Source organism: Pimephales promelas, chromosome 6 (genome assembly GCF_988280905.1).
Source record: "Pimephales promelas chromosome 6, fPimPro1.hap1.1, whole genome shotgun sequence".
In the NCBI taxonomy this organism is placed as follows: Eukaryota; Metazoa; Chordata; class Actinopteri; order Cypriniformes; family Leuciscidae; genus Pimephales; species Pimephales promelas.
Window position 1 is genome coordinate 5,150,165 of NC_142774.1, and position 22,941 is coordinate 5,173,105.

At 38.5% G+C, this 22,941-nt stretch overlaps 3 protein-coding genes across 3 annotated transcripts; 1 reads left to right on the plus strand and 2 right to left on the minus strand.

The window, feature by feature from the left end:
- Window positions 1-402: 402 nt before the first annotated feature.
- On the minus strand, window positions 403-6,380 carry get3 (guided entry of tail-anchored proteins factor 3, ATPase). Its single transcript, XM_039686267.2, has 7 exons — window positions 6,125-6,380; window positions 5,283-5,430; window positions 4,769-4,917; window positions 3,775-3,925; window positions 3,559-3,666; window positions 3,278-3,475; window positions 403-1,828 (listed from the first exon to the last, which is right to left on the minus strand). The coding sequence occupies exons 1-7, from the start codon at window positions 6,265-6,267 to the stop codon at window positions 1,700-1,702; spliced, it is 1,026 nt and encodes a 341-aa protein (XP_039542201.1). The 5' UTR covers window positions 6,268-6,380; the 3' UTR covers window positions 403-1,699.
- A 248-nt stretch (window positions 6,381-6,628) lies between these two features.
- On the minus strand, window positions 6,629-12,447 carry rnf11a (ring finger protein 11a). Its single transcript, XM_039686280.2, has 3 exons — window positions 11,975-12,447; window positions 9,260-9,429; window positions 6,629-8,481 (listed from the first exon to the last, which is right to left on the minus strand). The coding sequence occupies exons 1-3, from the start codon at window positions 12,071-12,073 to the stop codon at window positions 8,310-8,312; spliced, it is 441 nt and encodes a 146-aa protein (XP_039542214.1). The 5' UTR covers window positions 12,074-12,447; the 3' UTR covers window positions 6,629-8,309.
- A 233-nt stretch (window positions 12,448-12,680) lies between these two features.
- Window positions 12,681-20,801, plus strand: rad23aa (RAD23 homolog A, nucleotide excision repair protein a). The gene is made up of 9 exons (XM_039686294.2): window positions 12,681-12,940; window positions 13,305-13,466; window positions 13,562-13,734; window positions 14,245-14,291; window positions 14,405-14,532; window positions 14,615-14,690; window positions 16,375-16,505; window positions 16,595-16,762; window positions 18,242-20,801. The coding sequence occupies exons 1-9, from the start codon at window positions 12,875-12,877 to the stop codon at window positions 18,353-18,355; spliced, it is 1,065 nt and encodes a 354-aa protein (XP_039542228.1). The 5' UTR covers window positions 12,681-12,874; the 3' UTR covers window positions 18,356-20,801.
- Window positions 20,802-22,941: the final 2,140 nt, after the last annotated feature.

Here is a 22,941-nt window from a genome sequence, read left to right on the forward strand (position 1 = left end):
TTTAGATGTTATATAGGGCACAAAATGTACAAACTGCTTTTATCTTACTTTTTAGGAGCTTAAAATGTGTTACAAAGTCATTCTGAAAACACTGGTTCCCAACAGCATAATTTCTAATTTTTTTTAGTGTATTTATTAGACCAATTCCACCTGAGGGGGCTACATATTTTTTTCTAAAAACAATCCACAAAAGTTTTTTCCACAAAAAATATTTCCAAAAGTTGACGGTTGGTGTGACGTCTCAGCCTAGGCTGTGTGTATGTTTTTAGGTGCCGTTTTTTTTTTTTTTTAAAAAAAGGTCTTTAAGTTGTTTGTTAGTGGAAATGTAAAATATGACCACGAAGCCTTGGTAGACACAAAAATAAAAAACGTATTTACATAAATAACGACAGAAACACCTGCTGCAGTAGATGGAGAATAGTGTTTTATTTGCTTTGAAACTTGGTGTGCTTCTACAAAAAGTCAGAAGCCAAACTTTGGAAAGGCAGTAACAAGTCATAAGAGAATGAAGAGACATTTCTGGAAAACTGATAAAGATCCCAATCTCATCAGGTTTGTGAGTTCTTGCCCTCGCTTTTCACGAACCAAGGAGCCCACATGCTGTGAAATCACAGGGTAAGAGCAGGAAAACACTGTTAATGTGGTCATATACTGTGATGTTGTGTTGTCTCGGCAGACAGGTTGCAGTGTTTTTGCAGCAGGATTAAACGAGCATCTGACCTCCTTGTAGGGTGTGAGTGTGTTCCTGTTTCGATGCAAGCTGACTTTACTGCCAAAGGAAAGGAGGAGGAGGAGAAGAACAAGAATACGGAGACCACCTTTCAAAAATCTGAACCAGACGCCGCTTAAATAAATGTTATAGAAGATCTGAACAGAAAATATCCTAATCATTACAAGTCTATATAAATACATCACTTTAACCAACGGCAAAAATTAAATTAGAATCGGATCAAAAACGTTTGTACACGGTAATTACAGTTTGGTTCACTGCAATAGAAGTTTAAAGGGACAGTTCATCCAGAAATGAAATCTTGGTCATTATTATTTACACATCCTCGTGTGCGGTCCCACATTTTGTCCATGCAACACCAAAAGAAAAATCTGTAGAACAATCACGCGTCTCATTTCCATATACAATCAAACAATGCTTCAAAATTTCTCCCTGTGATTAAATAATGACAAAATTCTCCTTTTTGGGTGAGCTAAACCTTTAACAACCTCACTAAAATATGTATCATCTCCTTAAGTTGGACCCTCTCAATGAACACCACTACTAACCAGTTCAGGAACCAAAATAAAGTCTATTAAGACTGAGCAGAATCTCAAACAAAGGTGTGTACTGTCATCCACTGACCCTAAATCAGATGTGAACTAGTGCTGATGCTACTCCTGTTCAACCTCTGAATCAGAGTCCTGAGGTACATCCCTTCAATCTGAACAACACACATCAGGAATGAGTGTTTGTCTTATGCTTAAATGCAAACACCATCATCACAAAGCAACATAAACCGTCGAGGTTGTTTTCTGTTTTCTAAGCTGGCTGCTGAACTCTCGGCCGACGTCGGTGAGGAAACACAGCGGGATCGGCTAACACACCGTCAGAAAACCAGAGAGAGCGGAGGGGGCGAGTGAAGATGTGAACGTGTATTAGAGACAAGCGGAGGACGAGGGTGTGTTTGATCCGTGGAAATCATTCAAGTCACTTCTTGGGGGGGCTGTAGGGCTCCAGCAGCTGCTTGGAGAAAGTGTTGACCTTGTCCGCTCCCCGAACCTCGTGAGGCAGCAGAGGCAACTTTATTATGTGGAAATCTTCATATAAATCCTCCATCTGAGAGAGAGAGAGAACGAGAGGAAAGAACATGAAAAGAGAGAGGGGAGGAAAAAACACAGAGAGGAAAAGGATGAAGACAAAGAACCAAAAAAGGAGACGTAAAGAAAAAGAGGAAAAGACAAGAAGAGAAAAAAAGGTTTTATGGAAAAAGAAGAGGAAAGAAAAAAGGAAAGGGAAATTGTGAAGGAAAAGGAAAAGTAACGTGCGAAAATGAGAAGAAGAAAAGTATAAGAAGAAAATAGATGGAAGGGGAAAATAGAGAGCAAGGAAAAGTAAAAGAGTGGCGATACAGGAAAGATTAAGTAGTAAGGATAAGGAAAAGGAAAGGGGGAAAGTAGAAGAGGAGGAAAAATTGGGAAGGAGAAGAAAATGAGAAAAGGAAAAGCATAAAGGAAACAGGAAGAAACCAAAGGCGGAAGGGGAAAATAGAGAGAAGGGAAAAACAGAAACAGATAAAGAATAAGGAAGAGGAAAAGAGAGAGGGGAGGAAAAAACACAGAGAGGAAAAGGATGAAGACAAACAACCACAAAAGGAGATGTAAAGAAAAAGGAAAAGACAAGAAGAGAAAAGAAAAGAAAAAGAGATACAACATTAAGTATTACGGAAAAAGAAGAGGAAAGAAAAAAGGAAAGGGAAATGTAGAAGGGGGAAATTGGGAAGGAAAAGGAAAAGTCATGTGCGAAAATGAGAAGATGAAAAGTATAAGAAGAAAATAGATGGAAGGGGAAATAGAGAGCAAGGAAAAGTAAAAGAGTGGCGATAGAGGAAAGATTAAGTAGTAAGGAAAAGGAAAGGGGAAAGTAGAAGAGGAGGAAAAATTGGGAAGGAGAAGAAAATGAGAAAAGGAAAAGCATAAAGGAAACAGGAAGAAACCAAAGGCGGAAGGGGAAAATAGAGAGAAGAGAAAAACAGAAACAGATAAAGAATAAGGAAGAGGAAGGAAAATGAAAAAAAAAAGAAATGGAAAAAGAAAAGAGAAGTACAGACGGTAAAAGGGAAGAAAAAAGAAAGGAAAAAAGGAAGACGACGAGAACAGGAAGAGTAAGGTCAGGTATGAAAATGTAAAAAAGGAAAGGAAGAAAATGAAGACGAAGCGGAAAACAATAAAGAAAAAGGAGGGGAAGGAAACAACAAATGGAAAAAGAAAAGAAAGTTAAGAGAACAAGAGAAGAAAAAGTGGAAAGGGAAATACAAAGGAAAGGAAAAATCAGGAGAAAGTAAAGAAAGGAAAATCATCAAGTCTATAGAAATAATACATCACGTTAACTGCACATATTAAACGAGTTAAACTGGCAACACCACAATAAGGTTTCATATGTTAACATTAATAATGCATGAACTAACAGTGAGCCATTCATTAATCTTCGCTAATGTCTAACTAATGTTCACAGATCATGAATGTTGTTCAGTAGCTCATGTAATGCGTTTCAAATAAACTGTCCCACCTGGTCCAGATACTTGGACTGGATCTTGTGTCGGGCTTCACACATCTTGCAGGGTCTCTCGCTGTCGGGGAACACCAGCTGGTTGACGATAATGTTGTGCGTGTCGATGCGACACTTGGCCAGCTCCTGGATCAGACGCTCCGTCTCGTACAGAGACAGGAACTCGGCGATACACACGCAGATAAACGTCGTCTGCTCCTGTGGGCGTCATGACAGGAATCAACATTACATGCAGGCCTTTTGGGTTGTTTTTCCAGCAGGCACTCGCCCGGGACACTCACCGGGTCCTTGAACTGCTCGCTGACTGAGCGGATCACGGGCAGCGTCTCCTCCAGTTTAGACGCCAGCTGATCTGCATTCATGTCTCCCAGGCCCAACATGTTACACATCTGCAACGGTGAGACACAACTACACTTAAACCCTATTTCAACCTTTCATTACAACACTTTCCAATGCTGTTTTACACATATTCCATTTCCCAGAATGCAGTGCTGTACCTGTGAGATGAAGGGGCTGATCTGGTTCTTGATCTGCATGAGGCGACCCAGTCCTCGCTCCACGATGGTGGGGAAGTTGAGCAGACGCAGAGTGTGTCCCGTCGGGGCCGTGTCAAACACCACCACTGAGAAATTCATGCCTTTCACTAACCTACAGAAGAAGAAGAAAATTAAATATTTATCTTGTTTTATTTATCATTATCTATTAATACAATTTTAGATAATATATAAATATATCTATATTTTTAAAAATATATATTTACATTAAATATATATATATATATATATATATATATATATATATAATATTCTATTATTAATAATGATTTATCTTATTTTATTTATCGTTCTCTATTAATATAAAATTAATTGATAAAAGACAATAGTCAATTTATAAAATTTTAGAAGACAGATAAATAAATAGATGTATTAACAAGTTATTTTATATATATATTATTTTTATAAATATTAATAAAATATTAAATAATAACATTTTATTTTTAATAATGATTCCTTATTTTATTTATATTTATCTATTAACAATACAATTTTAGATGCTAAATAAAATATTAATAATTTATTTTATTAGTGTAGAATTAAAATAAAAGCATTTTAAATATATAGGGATCTACTGAATGTGTTGTGTGAATAGTGTACGCCATCTAGATGTGAATCAATAGCACTGCATAAAAAGGCCTGAATGAAGAGTTTTCTATTGTAGGACTGCTTGTTTATTGGATTATGTAATTAACAGTACTTCCTTCCCTCATGAAAGACGATAAGAGCACACTTTCACCTTTACCTGATTTTCAAACATTTGAATTTGATTCATTTGGGAGTTTGTTTTTCATTCACGACTTTCAATGCTCTATTGAAGAACTGTTTGAAATGCAGATGGAGAAAATAAAAGCTAAATCGCATCCGGTCTAAACCTCATGGCGCTTCTGAATACATTTTGAGATCATTACAGTGGAATAAGTGCCGCTCATCTGACCTCATGACCTCTGCGTAGCTCATGGCCTCGTCGATGCCGGGGAAAGCACTCATGGCTTCCTGCATCATCTTCTTCCCCATACTGAGCATGTTGTCTTCCTCGAAGAACTCATCGGGCAGCTCTGCCACACCCAGACTGGGGTCGATCTCCTACAGAGACAAAACACTGTCTCATCTCGTGCATTTCATCATCTAAATGCACTTGTATTCAAGTCATTTTAAACACAGGCTAACTAAATATCAAACAACATTGGCCATTAAACCAGATAACAATACATGGTTTCTTTCAAATTCCACTGAAAATATCTTAATTTGTGTTTCGCGAAGATGAGCGAAAGTCTTATGGGTTTGCAACGATATGGGATTGTAACCCCACCCTAATTTTTGGGTGAACTATCCCTTTATATGGTTGTGTATATGGACTAAATAGGTGATGCTGGTGAATTTAAAGCCGTTGTTTGATGTTTGGTACACACGGTATTTAGTGAAAACAGTGCGTGTCGTTGATAACGCACCATGGCAAAGAGGTTGTCGTAGCCCTTGACTTTGGTGGGAACCTTGGAGAACTTCTGGTCGAAGGCATCTGAGATGTTGTGTGCTGGATCTGTGGATATGATGAGGACGCTCTCTCTCACTGCCGCCAACTGAACCGCCAGACTGCAGCTGTGACACAAGACAAAAACAACACTTATTCTAAATAACTTTAATTCACAAAAAGAGAAAAAATCATTGACATTGCATTATTATCGAGGCAACCTTTCAATATTGGCTTGACAAGCCTTGGCTGTATTTTTTCAGCTAAGTATGCTTTCTTTATCCGCCAACACAAAAACGACCTTAATTATTTATGGTCAATTATAAAAATCTAGGAAATAAGAAAAGTTTGTGAATCATGCCATTTATAAACACCTGTTGCTGTGAAATAGCATATCATATTATGATTAAAGTGGCTCTATAGGTGGCAGAGGTTTTCGGAGAGAAATGTAAATATGAGTTGTTTAGATGGTTAATACCACCCACTTTCATTCATCTACTTGTCTATCTGTGATTTTTCAATAAATTATAATGAATTATTATGAATAAGAATAATTATTCACGAGGAAAGAGATTTTAAAAACTACTCACACGTGACGTGTTTTTCTAAAATTTCTGAAATTACTATTTCGACGTAGGTTGGGTTGCAGGTAGATTATAATTAGAGATGTGCTTGTTTATAGTTTCAGAGTGTTTTAACCTTTATTTTAATACAGTAAAACAGCAAATATGTATGACTAATCTTCTGTGGTGTGTTGCAGCTAAAGCAGCACTGACAGCTAACAGCCTCTTCCCAGCAAAACCCTATCGTATATTCACCCACCTGCATGTTGTCTTGCCCACGCCACCTTTACCCCCGACAAAGATCCATTTGAGTGATTTCTGCTCTATAATATTCTTCAATGTCGGCTCTAAAGGCTCTACATCAGGCGCATCTTCAAACTCGTCTTCCACTGAAGCTGCCATCTTGCTATCAAGTCAGTTGGAATCATACACCAAAGCGGCAGCGGCACACTCCGCCATTTTGGCTCCGCAACGGAAGACGCAACGCACTTTAACGGACGGGCATTAGATCCAAAATGGCCAGGGAACGGTGAACAGTTACCAACGGAAGTGTGTTGATTACTCTGATGACTCAGCCGGACTGGACCAACTACTTTCATTGAACAAGAATATTCTAGAAGTGTTCATTTAGATTTATTTATTTTTTAAATGAAATTTAAATACACGTCTAATAGTAATATCACATTTTAGGCGAGTTGTAGCTTCAAACGTTTAATATTTCTCTCATGTTCATTTGCGAATGGAAGACAGAAACACACACAACTTTGAAGAATTTGGCAACCTTTATTGTGTTATAATCCTATTCTTGTGCCTTTGTTGCACACGAATAAAACATATCTTTTAATAGCATGTCTGTTATCTTTTGTTGGCAAATGTACATTTACATGGCACCAAGCAACTCTTTTTTAAAAATTAAATTCATTTTATTGTGAAACAAAATATAATGTTGTGATGATTGTACTTCACATATTTATTACATCTGTTTTTACATTTGTATTGTGCTAGAGCTACGTTTCAATTCTGAATCTGACAACAGGGAATAAAATTAAGTACGGTATTCATCCAATATATCTAAGAGCACAGAGCAGTATACGTCGATTTCAAGATTTTCAGATGCTGTTTTTGGAATTCAATCACATTTTAAGTCACAATGATTCAGTACAAAGATACAAAGGGAGGCTTGAGCAGAATGGGATGTTTTGTGAATGTAGTCTGAGGCCAAACATGGGGGTTTTTAACACTGTTCAGTCTGTTTAACATGATTAAGCCAGCACCATAACAGGGCAAACTAAACAACAAAGATGAAAATCTAACTTTATGCACAAGCAGTTCAAACTGTGACAGGTATAAGGTCATATATTCAGCTAACATACAGAAAAGAAATTTTGAACAGTATCAAAACTGACTCAAACATGTACTATTTTTTTTAATTTCAGAAAAAAAAAGGTTTTCGAGTTCGCAACGAATCAGGAAAACAACAAGAAACAACTTTAAAGCCTTTCAGGCAGCAACATTTGAAAGGTGCACAAAGTTTAGGGATTGTATCATTATTATTCTCTTAAAAAAATAAAGAAAGGAAAATGACTAAATACAGTCCCCACAGTTCTATCCAAACAGACAAGGCGAGGTCAAGGCAAAGCTAAATGGGGACACACAGGATCCAACATGTAACCAAAAAAACAAGCATTTAGAGTAAAGATGATCCAAAAACCAGTGTAAAAAGGCAACTTACATCCCAGAACCTGGAAAACAGCAGCTGACAAGGCAAAACTCAGAGTCTACCAATACACAACTTAATCACCGACCTCGTTATGAACACAAAACGATGCATCACGACACACAGGTCATTTATTACGCTATTTGAGTGCATCTATCCATAGTGATCAGGGACAGAGAATAGAAAAATCTGTAAACTACCTCCTCAGACACCTGTTAGTGCATCACGAGCTTGCAAGTAATGACAAAAACATTATCATGGCACACGTTCTCTTGTAAATCAAGTTTTTGCAGCATTCTAATTTCAGAGCCAGCAGAAATCAAACTCCGCCCACCGGACCTGTCAAATTCACAAAGGGACAATCTCATTGGCGGAATGGGCTGGTTTCAAATCCAATCAGAGGGACGCGATTGCACATTTAATTAATTCGATTAGAAGGAAAAAAAGAATAAAGTACACAATTGATTCATTCGAACCCTAAACGGCTCTTTAAATCGACTGTGTGTTTTTCATTTTGCGAAACTTGCACACATGTATACGTGTCCGAAAAGCGCTTTGACATGCAAGTGACAGGCCTCTTAAATGGAACACTGGATCCTGTTTTTACAGTCTGTCCACACACACACATAGACACACACAGTCACGCCACCTTCATTTGTTCATTCTACTGTCCCCAGCGTGTTCATTGCATTATCATTGGCATGTCCCTCGGTATGCGCAGGCACTCTCAGTTGGTCTCGTAGGAAGACAGCAGTGCAGCGTCGACCGGCTCCATACAGGAAGGGCAGGTGAAGGAGCGCATGAGCCAGGCGTCAATGCAGTCCACGTGATATATGTGCATGCAGGGCAGGAACCGGATCGGGTCGCCGTACTCAAAGTCCATCATGCAGATCACACACCTGGGGGCAGATGTCATGAAGTAACATTTTTACCTCATACATACCAAAAACTGTTTCCACACATATTAGAGTGTTCCCTGGGGGTAACTCATTAAAAGTAACTTAACTCGTAAAGTAGCGCATTACTTTTATAATTTACAACAAAATATCCGAGTTACTTTTTCATACAAGTACAATGTATTGATTGACAGCTCTCTCGTCCCCATGTTGAGACAAATGGAAGTGCAGAGGTGTTGTGTGTAAACATGATGGCTATTGTAGTTCTAGACTAAATGTGAGCGTGCATTTACTCAACCCGCTTGCACAAAAAAAGATTCAATAATCCTCAGTGAAATGCAGAATCAGATTACTATGCAAACCTCCAATACCTAAACATAATTTTTTATGCATTTAAATCTCACTTTATTGACCAGTGTACTTGCTTCTGACCTTCGATGATCCAGTTAAATCATAATCAAAAAATTAAAAATTTAACTTTTTTCTCCTGCATCCCTTTCTTCCCTCATCCAGAACAGCAGCTGAAATCTTTGCTTGAGTGGCGCCCTCTGCTGTACATATGGGAATATGCATTTCCCCACATTTGGCCAAAAATACAAATTCTTGTTATAAAAAAAATAAAAAACAAGCCCAGACCAGGAGAAAAATAGTAACGCAAAAGTAAGGTAACGCATTACTTTTCTAAAAAAAGTAACTAAGCAACGCAAATAGTTACTTTTCAAGGGATTCACGCAGTATTGTAATGCATTACATCTCAAAGTAACGCCTGGATACCACGTACTCTTTGATCTTCTTGTCGGAGGGTTCAGAGCCCGGGTCGAAGATCCCACGGGGCAGGTGTTGGATGAGGCCGATGCGCTGAGCGATACGGACCTGCTCCTCCTCCGTCAGCTGAGTGGCCAGGCGTGTCTGACTGGGCGTGGGATGGTACACTGGCACCTGCACCTGCTCCTGGAGGTCACGAGCGTTTGATCACAGCGTTAATAAAGCCGAGCGCACAGGACGGCTTATTAGAAACAGGAGGAATGGATCATTGCAAACACTAGAGAAAGTTTGGTCCTAGAGAGCCATTGTCCTGTAGAGTTTATTTCCAACCCTAATCTAACTCACATTGTCTTCAGGATTGCTAAGGCTACAGGCAGCCAGGAGAGGGTTTTTTCAAGACAGTGGCTCTCCAGGACCGAACTTGCCTGCCTCTGCTCTAGAGTGTATCAAAATAAAGGAAAATGGGATAAACATATTCATCGATATTAGTCTGTGAATGCAACCATAAGTAGATGTCTTCATACTACATGTGATGAAAAATATATATTTTTTATTGCCATTTCTTTCTCATTTTAGTTTAACTTTAAATTGGCAAGTTTTAACTTAGAAGCATGTGACATTTTTTACTTTATTTAAAAAATTTATTAAACATTCACCTTTTAATACCTTTAGCAAAATTGTAGAGGGTCAATATATTTACTGATTTAATATAAACTCAAGCATGTTCACTCAAAGTGCGAGAACCAATGAGGTTCATTCTAGCGTTCTCGCTTCTGATTATGTTCGCTGATCAATATTTATAAACAATAAAAAAATTACAATTATAAAGTTTTTTTCATGTAACTGCCAAAAAAACACTAACTTTGTTGTTTGTTTGTTTTTTACATGTTCACTCTGTTATAATATTGTTGTTTTTTTTGTTCTTTTGTCTTTTTACAGAGAGTAATAATTCTACATTTAAGTACTAATGTAAAATCAATAACAATAGGGTTGTGTTTAGCGTTAGCTGCAAGTAAGTATGCATAATTCACTGTTATCACTTCAATAAGTATATGTAATATAAGGACTCTAAAATAAAGGGTTAGCCATTTTTTTAATTGAGTGTAGATTAACTAATTTACTCATAGGAAAAAAACTACAGAGTAAATTAGTCATGTAAGTGTCATAACAATTATGTGGTGTGGCAAGTTTTGTAGGTTTAGTGAAATGAGAATAGATGTGTTGCACTTAAAGGAGTAGTTCACTTGTAAAAAAAACTTTTACTGATTATTTACTCACCCCCATGTCATCGAAGATGTCCATGTCTTTCTTTCTTCAGTCGAAAAGAAATTAAGGTTTTTGATGAAAACATTCCAGGATTTTTCTCCATATAATGGACTTCAATGGGAACCAAACGGTTCAAGGTCCAAATGAGAGTTTCTGTGCAAACTGTTTAAAGGGCTTTAAACAATTCCAGACGATGAATAAGGGTCTTATCAAGCGAAACGATTGCTTGTTTAATAAATAAATAACAAAGTTGAAGTTTTATAGACCATTTTGCAAGATGTAAACAACACTGGTCCAGAAACACTTCCTGTTTCAGTTTGTAACTGTTTTCTTAGAAAACATCTTAAAGATGTTTGTTTAACTTTTTGATTCAGTTTTATATGTTCTGTTGGTTGTATTTTATCCCAGCTTTTATGTAGTGTTAAAAAACTGAAACAGGAAGTGCTTCTGGGCCAGTGTTGTTTACATCTTGTGAAATGGTATATAAGCTCAAATGCTTGCCTTGCTCTGTTCTGTACTCTCCTGTTCAAACTCAAAATCGAAAATCAAAATCTCAAAATGAACAAATCTTTTCCTGAGTCAATTAATTCATTTCGTTCGTTGAATGAAACCAAATGACACGAAAAAAGATTTGTTCATTTTGATGAACGAGTTCGAACAGGAGAATCACGAACGTGCATCACAGAACAGAGCAAGGCGAGCATTTGAGCTTATAAAACTTCAACTTTTTTATTTTTATTTTTTTAATGAGCGATTGTTTCGCTTGATAAGACCCTTTTTCATCGTCTGGAATCATTTAAAGCCCTTTGAACAGTTTGCACTGAAAGTGTGTTTTGGACCTTGAACCGTTTGGTTCCCATTGAAGTCCATTATATGGAGAAAAATCCTGGAATGTTTTCATCAAAAACCTTAATTTCTTTTCGACTGAAGAAAGAAAGACATGGACATCTTGGATGACATGGGGGTGAGTAAATTATCAGCAAAAGTTTTTTTTTTTAAAGTGAACTATAATCAGTATTTCAGTATAATATTCTGGCAAAGCTCAGACACTTTATTTATTTGACTTCATATATTAAACATATGTCATAACAATTATGAAATGTCTTTATAAATTTCAATTCATTACCAACATCTTGTATGGTATTTATCTTATATGGTATTTATATCCTAGAATGCCATAGTAGTGTCAAAGCGTCAAAAACAATAACAATCAATACAATCTGCTAAAGATGCATATCTACTGTGGTATGACCAACTGCTTTTCTCAAATCAAGTGCCGACAGAAACTTTACCTGCTGTTCTTGTAGATCAAGATCACAGTCAGTGCTCTTTACTAACTTACAATACATGACAGTTATACCACACAATCTGGGCTTTACACAGTATTGTGAGCAGCTGAATGTCTGTCGCTTGGACAGAGCTGTGGTTGTTTCACAAACACACACACACAGACAGACAGACACACCTGGTAGGGTGGCGGAGGCTCTCCGGGCAGACTCGCCCCCTCGGACTCGTTCAACAGGGACAGATCATCAGCGCCTTGAGAAGACAGACAGTTCCCCATTGAGCTGACCCTAAACGGCACAACAGACCCTCAAAATGCACGCCTATGCGGCCTTTAAAAGACTCAGTTCTGTTCACGGGTCGTCCTCTCTGAAGCCCGTTGTGTCTGGTGTCTGTCTATGTAGAAAAACAAACGCCTCGCCAGCCAACGCTTTCGATTTTCACACACAAAAAAGACGTTTTAAAAAGCCGTAATCCTGGTAAACGTTCACTTCCCGGTTGGTTTAATCCTCGCGGGTGTGCCCGGTATGCGTGACATATAATATGCAGTTATTATGGCCTGTACAGGGCAATATTTTTAGGTAAGACCTTTTGACGACTCCATATCTCCTTTCATTGTTTACAAACTCTTGGACCGGAAGTCAGTTGATCTGTGGATTGTGGGTAATGTAGTTTTGCACAGAACGCTGCTATTGAAACCAACTTTTTGGGAACACAAGGAAGCACATTTCGCGTTTATATATCTAACACTATTCTAGAAATACATCTGAAAATCTTCATGATATATCTATATCTTTATTTTCCGTTTTTGCGTTATTCCAAAAACTTCACTCAAACTGTCATTCCGCTAAATTCCGAAGGATGTCAGTGTGGCTTTTTTCCGCCTGGCTCTCCAACCGATCACCGAAGAAGATGACGCAGCGCACCTGACAGGCTTGTTTTTAGCTTGTTAGCTAGAGAGCTACATTTCTAATCGCTTATAAACTGTCCCTCGCTTTCATAACCAAATATTTCCGTGGGATATAAAAGTGTACAAAGGTCCCGAATCAAGAAGAAAGAAGACGACAGAGGCAGAGCAGTCATGCAGATCACACTGAAGACTTTGCAGCAGCAGACCATTCAAATAGACATCGACGATGACCAGACGGTATTTACGTGTTTATTTACGCGCATTTAAATACGTTAACAGCTCGTAAAAGTACTCTGAGTGAATGAATATCCATGACGGCAGCGTATTTCGAGCGAAGAAGGGTCAATTCAAGACGTTAATTCATTTATGATTCATTGGGAATCAACTGGGCGATAGATAGATAGATAGATAGATAGATGATTAGTGTAAATTAAATACATTTGTCATCTTGGCATTTTACAATATAGGATTAAAGATTATTATGTACATCTTATATAAATATGTTGTTTTAAGAATATTACAACAGGATGTTTTGTTGCTTAAAATAGAGTGTATTCCTTTCCTTTTGTGATTTGAACAGTTATGAATGATCTTTTCTCAGGTGAAGGCATTGAAAGAGAAGATCGAGGCTGAGAAGGGCCGAGACAGTTTTCCGGTAGCGGGACAGAAGCTCATCTATGCGGGGAAAATCCTGCAGGATGACACGCCCATCAAGGACTACAAAATCGACGAGAAGAACTTTGTGGTGGTGATGGTGTCAAAGGTCAGATTTCAGAAATGTTTTTGTCCATCAGAAATGGAATCATGCAGCTAAAAAGATCAGACTATTTTAATTTGTTTGTTTTTTTCTCCGTCCAGACGAAAGCAGCAGGACCACCCGCCCCACCCTCAGAACCACCCAAATCTGTCGCAGCGTCTTCCTCTTCCTCATCTCCTCCTCCTCCTCCGGCCCCTGCAGCCATCCCCATCCCGAGTGACGAGCGTTCAGAAGACCCGCCTGCAACCGTCTCACCTGTACAGAGTCCCGAAGAGTGAGACTAAACTATGATTTGAGAATATATACCACAGTAGATGTATTTGCTTGAATGGCCACGAGTGCTTTACATTATTTTCATGTGAGAGCGAAATGTTTCCCTACGTACGTTATCTTAGATTTTTGGTCCATCGAGGCATCTGAAATATTAAACTAAGTGCAATCTAGTGTTGTCAAAAATATAGATTTTTCAATGCATGTCGATACTGAAATATCTGAAACACTTTTAATACTCATTTTCCACTGAACATATGCACAATACCAGCTGGGATACAAACCCGCCTCCTCTCACTCACTCACTCGGTTCATGTGCTCTGGATGAATATAGGGCTTGAATTTCAGTGTGGAATTGCACGTATTGCGCATAATTTGTGCAAATTAACCTCTCAGTTATAAAATTACTTATTTTTCGCTGCTTATTGCGTTTAAACAGAAACAAAAATTCAGGTTCACAAACTTTCAAGGACCTGTGGGAACCCTGTATAATGTAAGTTTGTGTGTTTTGCAGTCGCACAGGTCAGGTGGCTGATGGGGAAGATGCGTCTTCAACATTAGGTAATTAGAAAATCAAGCTTCACCAGCTTTTCTTAAAAGAAAAACTTGTGTTATTCATTGGGAAAATCCAGTCTTTCTCTCTCTCAGATGCTCGTGCATGTGTGTTTTTGTAGTTACAGGTCAAGAGTACGACGCCATGCTCACAAATATCATGTCCATGGGCTATGAGCGAGATAAAGTGGTGGCTGCGCTCAAGGCCAGTTATAACAACCCTCACCGCGCTGTGGAGTATCTGCTGAATGTGAGTGTGGCTTCTTTCCCAATGCTTTTATAATGCCAGGACCGAACACTACATGATTGTGAATCTGAGTGTGTTGTTTCAGGGGATCCCCACTGTCCCGGTGCAGGAGACCCGTCCTGCTCCAGTCCAGCTCCCCACAGACACACAGCCCACTGAAGGTGAGCTGCTGACTCAAATACATCATTTCAAGCAATCTCACTCCACACTTTTACAAGTTTGGGGGATTTTTTTTTAATCTTCTTATCAATGGTGAAAACAGTTTCTTAAAACAGGGTGTGTGTGCATCTTAACCCCGGTTTCACAGACGAGGCTTAAGTGTATGTTTGAGCTGTTTTAACTGAAAGCAACACTCACCTAAAGGATTATTAGGAACACTTGTTCAATTTCTCATTAATGCAATTATCTAATCAACCAATCACATGGCAGTTGCTTCAATGCATTTAGGGGTGTGGTCCTGGTCAAGACAATCTCCTGAACTCCAAACTGAATGTCAGAATGGGAAAGAAAGGGGATTTAAGCAATTTTGAGCGTGGTGTGGTTGTTGGTGACTGAGTGTTTCACAATCTGCTCAGTTACTGGGATTTTCACGCACAACCATTTCTAGGGTTTACAAAGAATGGTGTGAAAAGGGAAAAACATCCAGTATGTGCCAGTCCTGTGGGCCAAAATGCCTTGTTGATGCTAGAGGTCAGAGGAGAATGGGCCGACTGATTCAAGCAATAACCACTCGTTACAACCGAGGTATGCAGCAAAGCATTTGTGAAGCCACAACACGCACTACCTTGAGGCGGATGGGCTACAACAGCAGAAGACCCCACCGGGTACCACTCATCTTCACTACAAATAGGAAAAAGAGGCGACAATTTGCAAGAGCTCACCAAAATTGGACAGTTGAAGACTACCAGCGTCACTACTAGCGTCATTGGATTTGCGACACAAGACACTTTTTTAGCAGTATTTTTGTTTTGCTGCCATCAGCCTCATTTTAAACACATTTTCCCGTCTAGCAGTTAAAAACAACCACATACCGAGAATCAGGAACACCATCCCCTCGATAGTCTCCATTGTTCCTGTGTTGTGGGTTTGAAAATGTGGCGCTTTTAAGATGATGTCATGGCAGTAGAGGCGCGCGCAAATAACGATCAGCCCCACACACTTTGAAGGGGTACTACTGCAGTGGAAACGCAAAGCGATCCGAACTGTTCCGCGCCGAGTCGAAGCGTACTGAGCCGAACCGTACCGTACTATGCAGTGGAAAAGCGCCATTAGTGCCAATTGGGCATCGTTTAAATGCCACGGCCAACCTGAGCATTGTTTCTGACCATGTCCATCTCTTTATGGCCACCATGTCCCCATCCTCTGATGGCTACTTCCAGCATGTCACAAAGCTCGAATCATTTCAAATTGGTTTCTTGAACATGTCAATGAGTTGACTGTACTAAAATGGCCGCCACAGTCGCCAGATCTCAACCCAATAAAGTATCTTTGGGATTTGGTGGAACGGGAGCTTCGTGTCCCACAAATCTCCATCAACTGCAAGATGCTATCCTATCAATATGGGCCGACATTTCTAAAGAATGCTTTCAGCACCTTGTTGAATCAACGCCACGTAGAATTAAGGCAGTTCTGAAGGCGAAAGGGGGTCAAACACAGTATTAGTATGGTGTTCCTAATAATCCTTTAGGTTTTGGCTCTAGATACAAACCAGCAATGTTTTTTTTTCTAAGGCATGTTTATAAAAGCTACTTAAATTTCCAACACAGTAGCTAAAATAAAATATTGTCTTAGAAAGTTTTATTTCTATCATTTGAGTGAACTATAATAACGCTGCTGTTGCTGTAGGCGAGAACCCCCTGGAGTTCCTGCGCTCTCAGCCTCAGTTCCAGAGCATGAGGCAGGTGATCCAGCAGAACCCGTCCCTCCTGCCGGCCCTCCTGCAGCAGCTGGGACAGGAGAACCCCGAACTCCTGCAGGTGAGAACACACCCCTGCGTGTGTGTGTGTGTGTGTGTGTGTGTGTGAAGCCGTCTACTCACGGTGTGATCGTGTTTCACTGACCGCAGCAAATCAGCCAGCACCAGGAGCGCTTCATCCAGATGCTGAACGCACCGGTGGGCGAGGGCGAGGGCGGAGAGGGGGCAGAGTTTGGAGATCTGGGGGCTATCGGTGACGAGGCAACGCCCGAGAGTTACATCCAAGTGACGCAACAAGAGAAAGAAGCCATCGAGAGGGTGAGTGAACGGCACAGAGTTCCTTGTACAATCATGAAGCGCTTTATTGATTACTGATGTTGAGTTTAATAACCTTATGTTAACTGCTGCTTAGTTTGTGATGCGTCATACCACTGTTATTTTAGTTGCATTTAGATGGTGCTATTATATAGTTTAATAATAATGTACATTTTTTCAGTTTATAAATGTATCCTTTTTATTTTTTATTTTTTTCTATATATATATATATATTTGTTTTTAATATGTGAGTATATTTTGCACATGCTTTTGAGTCTATTTCTGCTCACGAGGGCTGCATTTATTTGACTAAAAATACAGTTAAGACTTTAATGTTGTGAAATATTATTACAGTTTAAAATAGCCGTTTTGTATTTGAATATATTAACAATGTAATTTATTCTTGTGACGCAAAGCTGAATTTTCAGGAACGTTTATAATCATAAGAAATGTTTTTTAAAGATTAAATCATCATATTGGAGTGATTTCTGAAGGATCATGTGACACTGAAGACTGAAGGAATGATGCTGAAAATTCACAGGAATAAATTACATTTCACGATATATTCAAATATAAAACAGCTATTTTAAATATTACATAATGTTATCGTTTTACTGTATTTTTGATCAAATAAATACAGCCTGCAACTTCTTCGAGAATATTAAATAAAAATCGAAATTATTCCCGTAGTGTAGTTTTTATTAAATTGTATTTCAGTTCTAGCTTTACAACTAAATGAAAATGCCAACTAGTTGAAGAAAAAAAGGTAACACTTTAACTTGACACCTTCATAAGACTGACATGACATATGTCTTGAATATGAAGTAGGGTTTATGACAACTGTCATTAAGTGTCATTCGCTCAATAATGACATTTTGAATGCAAATATGACATTGTTTAGGATGTCTTTGTTATGACATCTTGACATAAACCAATACATCATAACCTTTCAGTGTCTTTGTCATGACAACTTGACATAAAATTAAATTAAACTGTCATATGAGGCCATTATAACCTTGTCATGAATATTGTTCGTGAGCTCAACTACAGTGGTACTAAGTGAATTTGTCATTAAAATGGCTTCCAAATGTCAAAACCAACCACCTGACAGTTTAATGTAATGTTAACCAATAAAGCTAGGTGCTTTCTTAAGTTTGATAATCTGCTATGTCATGTTTAAGACAGGTTGTGTTGTCTTAATAATGTCCAGTTGTCATGACAAAGACACTGACAGGTTATGATGTATTGGTTTGTCATCTCAAACATTGTCACATTTGCATTAAAAATGTCATAACTGAGTGAATGACACTTAAATATGTCATGTCATGATTATGAAGGTGTCATGTCAGTCTTATGCACACCCAAGATTAAAAATAAAACAGTTTAAGGTTTACATTTGGTTTCAAAAGCGTTTTTATGGTTTTATCTGTGATATCCCTGACGGGAAGTGAATAATCGAAACTGTCCGTGTCTCTCTTTCAGTTAAAAGCTCTTGGGTTTTCAGAAGCTCTGGCGGTCCAGGCGTACTTCGCCTGCGAGAAGAACGAGAACCTGGCCGCCAACTTCCTGCTCAATCAGAATTTCGAGGACGAATGAGAGTCGTGGAGAGCTCGTGTTCCCCTCCCCTCACACACCACACAAGCACTGCATCTACTCGGGACATTATTTCTTTGAGTTTACAAGTCAAGGGGCGACTGGCAGAGCGGTCGGGGACGGGGCGGATGCAATCACACGGTGAACAAATTCCAATGGAATTGATGGCATTTGGGTTGAATGCACTCTAGCATGTTGAAGGGGTGTGTGTGTGTGTGTGTGTGTGTGTGTTCCCTTAGGGAATATTTGACTAAATCAGCATCAACGCTCTCATCGTAGTATTATGGGCTCTGAGGAGGTTAGAGGTAGGCATATGCATTTGCTTGTTTTTAGTTGGGGAAAAGGACTAATAATACGAGTCTAATGGAGGATTTTATATATTTCTCTAAAACCCAGAGCTATTTCTGTATTTCTCCCAGCACACACCTCTAAAAGAATGTGTATAACAATATATGAAACAAATCGCGCATCCGATTTCTATAACATTGTCAGCAACGCAAAATGACCTGAATCGATGCTGTTTTGTAAATGAATCCATATCGTGTCAAATATCATAATCTGAGTGATGATCTTTTGAATGTACACCGATGGAGGATGTCGTGAAACACAAGACTGTCCTAATACTAAATTTGTCTTATTTAAATTCAACATGAAATGGCGGAAATCGCAAACTCTTTCTGTAATGTGACGAGTTCAACCTAATTACAAAAATGTAGAATGTCTGAAAAATAAGGGATTCGTTCCTTCTCGTCTGACAAGTTATTTTGATGAAAGATTGCACTGAATACCGTACGTTTCTAAGTCTTGCACAAGAATGTGAATAGTCAATTTCATGTTGACTTTAAAAAAACAACAACTTTGTATCGAAACTGCAAAAGTCATGAGTATAAACAAGGATCATTTTCCATAGACGTTAGAGCTTGTATAACATGAGAGGACCAACCTGTACCTTGTATCCAGCAACAAAGAGGTTTTTGGCACACTTAAGTTCACTATAGAGACCAGAACCAGCATGATGGTACTTTGTAATGCCAGATTCTTAAAGGAGTAGTTCACTTTTAAAAAAACTTTTGCTGATAATTTACTCACCCCCATGTCATCCAAGATGTCCATGTCTTTCTTTCTTCAGTCGAAAAGAAATGAAGGTTTTTGATGAAAACATTCCTGGATTTTTCTCCATATAATGGACTTCAATGGGAACCAAACGGTTCAAGGTCAAAAAGACCATTTCAGTGCAAACCGCAAACTGTTCAAAGGGCTTTAAACGATTCCAGACAATGAATAAAGGTCTTATCAAGCGAAACGATCGCTCATTTAATAAATAAATAACAACGTTTATGTTTTATAAGCACAAATGTGACCTTTCTCTGTTCTGTGATAAGCGCTCGTGACTCTCCTGTTTGAACTCGTTCATCAAAATGAACAAATCTTTTGAACAAAAGCATTTGAGCTTATAAAACTTAAACTTTATTATTATTTTTTTTTTTAATTGAGCGATCGTTTCGCTTGATAAGACCCTTATTCATAGTCTGGAATCGTTTAAAGCCCTTTGAACAGTTTGCAGTTTGCACTGAAACTGTCTGGACCTTGAACCGTTTGGTTCCCATTGAAGTGCATTATATGGAGAAAAATCCTGGAATGTTTTCATCAAAAACCTTAATTTCTTTTCGACTAAAGAAAGAAAGACGTGGACATCTTTGATGACATGGGGGTGAGTAAAATATCAGCAAAAGTTTTTTTTTAAAGTGAACTACTCCTTTAAGTCCTGTCAGACAGAGATTTTCAGTGTAAAACCTGACAATGGGTTCCTCTGCTGATGTGTTCAAAGTAAACATTCACCTCTTACAGACTTAAAGGGATACTCCACTTTATTTGGAAATAGGCTCATTTTACGGTTAAACAGTTGAGTTTTACCATTTTCGAATCCATTCAGACGATTTTCTGATATTTTGAAGAATATCAGTAACCAGACAGTTTCTGGTCCCATTGACTTCCATAGTAGGGAAAGATATATATGAATGGATTCGAAAACGGTAAAACCCAACTGTTTAACTATGGGAGAGTTGTAAAATGAGCCTATTTCCAAAAAAAACAAACAAAGTGGACTCGGAGTATCCCTTTAAAGAGCCTTCGCCATCAATCCACCATACTAGCACCACAGAAATGCTCCTTTTTAATGTAATAGCCAAACTGTCAGACAATACTTTTGGTTTACCCATCAGCAGGCCTACGTGAAATCTGAATATATGGAGAATGGCTTTAAAAATGCAACAGAGTATTATGCTTTTACCGTCGACTGAATAATGTATACTCAAATTCTTTAACGTGGTGTAAATGTGTTGAAGTTTCTATTGATGCAGATTTCACGTGGGCCTGTTTGTTAGTAATTAATAGTTTGATTTACTGTAGTAAAACTCTTCTGGGATCAATAAAATCTTATTGCAAAGAACAGAGTTGGTGGTGATTTCCTATCATAAAACAAAACCCAAACCAGGATCTTTGTACAGTCAAGAACATCATTTATTCAATCAGGTGCTGCTCTTTACAAACATTTTAGTTGTTTTTTTTTTTATAATGGAAAAGAATCTGTAAATAACACATGCAGATTGCCAAGGGCTCCGGGGGACGGAGAGCACTGGATCAGAGGCGTTGGCTAAACTACTGTACCTAAAAACAAGCTAATCAAAAACACATCGGCCCGGTTAGATAGTTAAATATGCATTCGGCTACATGTGCACGAGTGAGTCGGGGCAGATTCGGAATAAATAAAAGAATGCAATTGCCAGTACAGATGGAGGCATGATCGATAATACTGATTTTGGTGCTACTGACTCTTAAGGAGACTTAACCCTAATCACTTGAGCATGGTGTGCATGTAAATTAATGTACAATAATTGAAATATTAATGATGGATTAGTTTAATTTAGATGACACTCATTTAAAGTATCCTACGCACATTGCTGGGACACAAGCATCTCAATGGCCGTTGCTCGACTGGCTCATGCAACCCTGAATTCAGGCCTGTTCACACCAAGAACGACAACTGTATTAGCATTCACACACACACACACACACTATGAGGGGCCGTTCACACAGAACGCATTTCCCATTCCAATGCGCTACTTTTCCATTGTTTTCTATGTAAACACACATGCCTGACCGCATCTTGCGTTTTTGTTCTGTGAACGAGCCCTAACGCTATGGATATTAAAAAAATATATTAAAAATCATAGCTTCATCGGATCGGTCCAAAATTTGGTGACTTTGTTGGTATTTGGTATATGAACACCCCAAAAAAATTGGGGACAGGATGTGAATAATCTAAGTGGTTGTAAACACTCAGGACCTTCGGGTCCAAATGGACCCCCATAGGAAATTATTGGGAAATTGGCAAAAATGTGAAAATACAGAGTTTTTTTTTTAACGTACAATCTACAAATCAGCCACGATCCAGAAAAAAAGCACACAACAGTGAAGGGGTGAATCTCATTTCAAAAATTGCTTTTATGAGGCCTAGGCTTGAAAAATGAAATACAGCTTAAAAAAATATATTCAATGGGGAAAAAATGGGTCATAATTATTCCATTAATATTAATTATAAATTATTTTTATTTTTTAAATTATCTCAAAGCACCAAAAAAGAAAAGAAAAAAATATTTAAAAAAAATTTTTTTTTTTAATAAATATGAATCCTGCCCTTTGGGTCCATTTGAAGCCAAATTTCTCAATGTGACTGTTAAACAAACAACCCCAGAGGGGTAAAGCCTGCTCCTTTAAATGCTCAAGCTTTATAAAGCAAGATGGAATCTGATTGGCTGTCAATATTATCATTAATTGGCTGGAAAAGTAATTCCAACAATAACATTCGCATAATGAACGTTATCATACTTGGTGTGACCAGGCCTTTATGCATCATTTACGCTATTTCCACCCCCCAAAAATATATGATAATTGCAAAAATTCACAGCTGCTTTTGAACTTGAGCATGCAACCTGTCTGTTACTAGTCCAAGCCATTGACCACATCTGGATCAGTACTTCTAAACGCATGGCATGTTATTCGTAGTGCATCGTGTCTCCTGATCAAATCCCTCCATAAGGTGCAAATCATCAGTCAAGTTCTTTAAGCAGCTAGTCTCAAACAACCACCAAAAAGGTGCTTTAATTATACGAATGCAGCTTTATGAATAAAACTGAAATAAATACCAGACAAACAAGCGTCTCCTGGTCCAGTGCTCTCCACCTACAGCCAAAAAAGCCCGGGACCGCGCCGCTTCCCGAGACGCGTACGCCGTCACTGCCGGTCTCAGACGTAGGAAGGGTCAGCGGGACGGTCCCGGGTCAGTTTCTACTGCGTTTGACCGAAGAAGGGAGAGATGTGTATGATATAAACATGTGAAGAAGCATACAGACAGGGATATAACAGTTTACAACATCTTGCTCAACATTTTTCATCAAAGAAGGGAGAGGGAGGAAAGATAAGGATAGACATCTACAGTGCCAAGAGCGAGAGACCGATAAAGACAGAGGTACAGAGAGAAAGGGACCCGATTTTTTTTTTTTGCCTTTTTAACTTTTTTTTTTTCCATC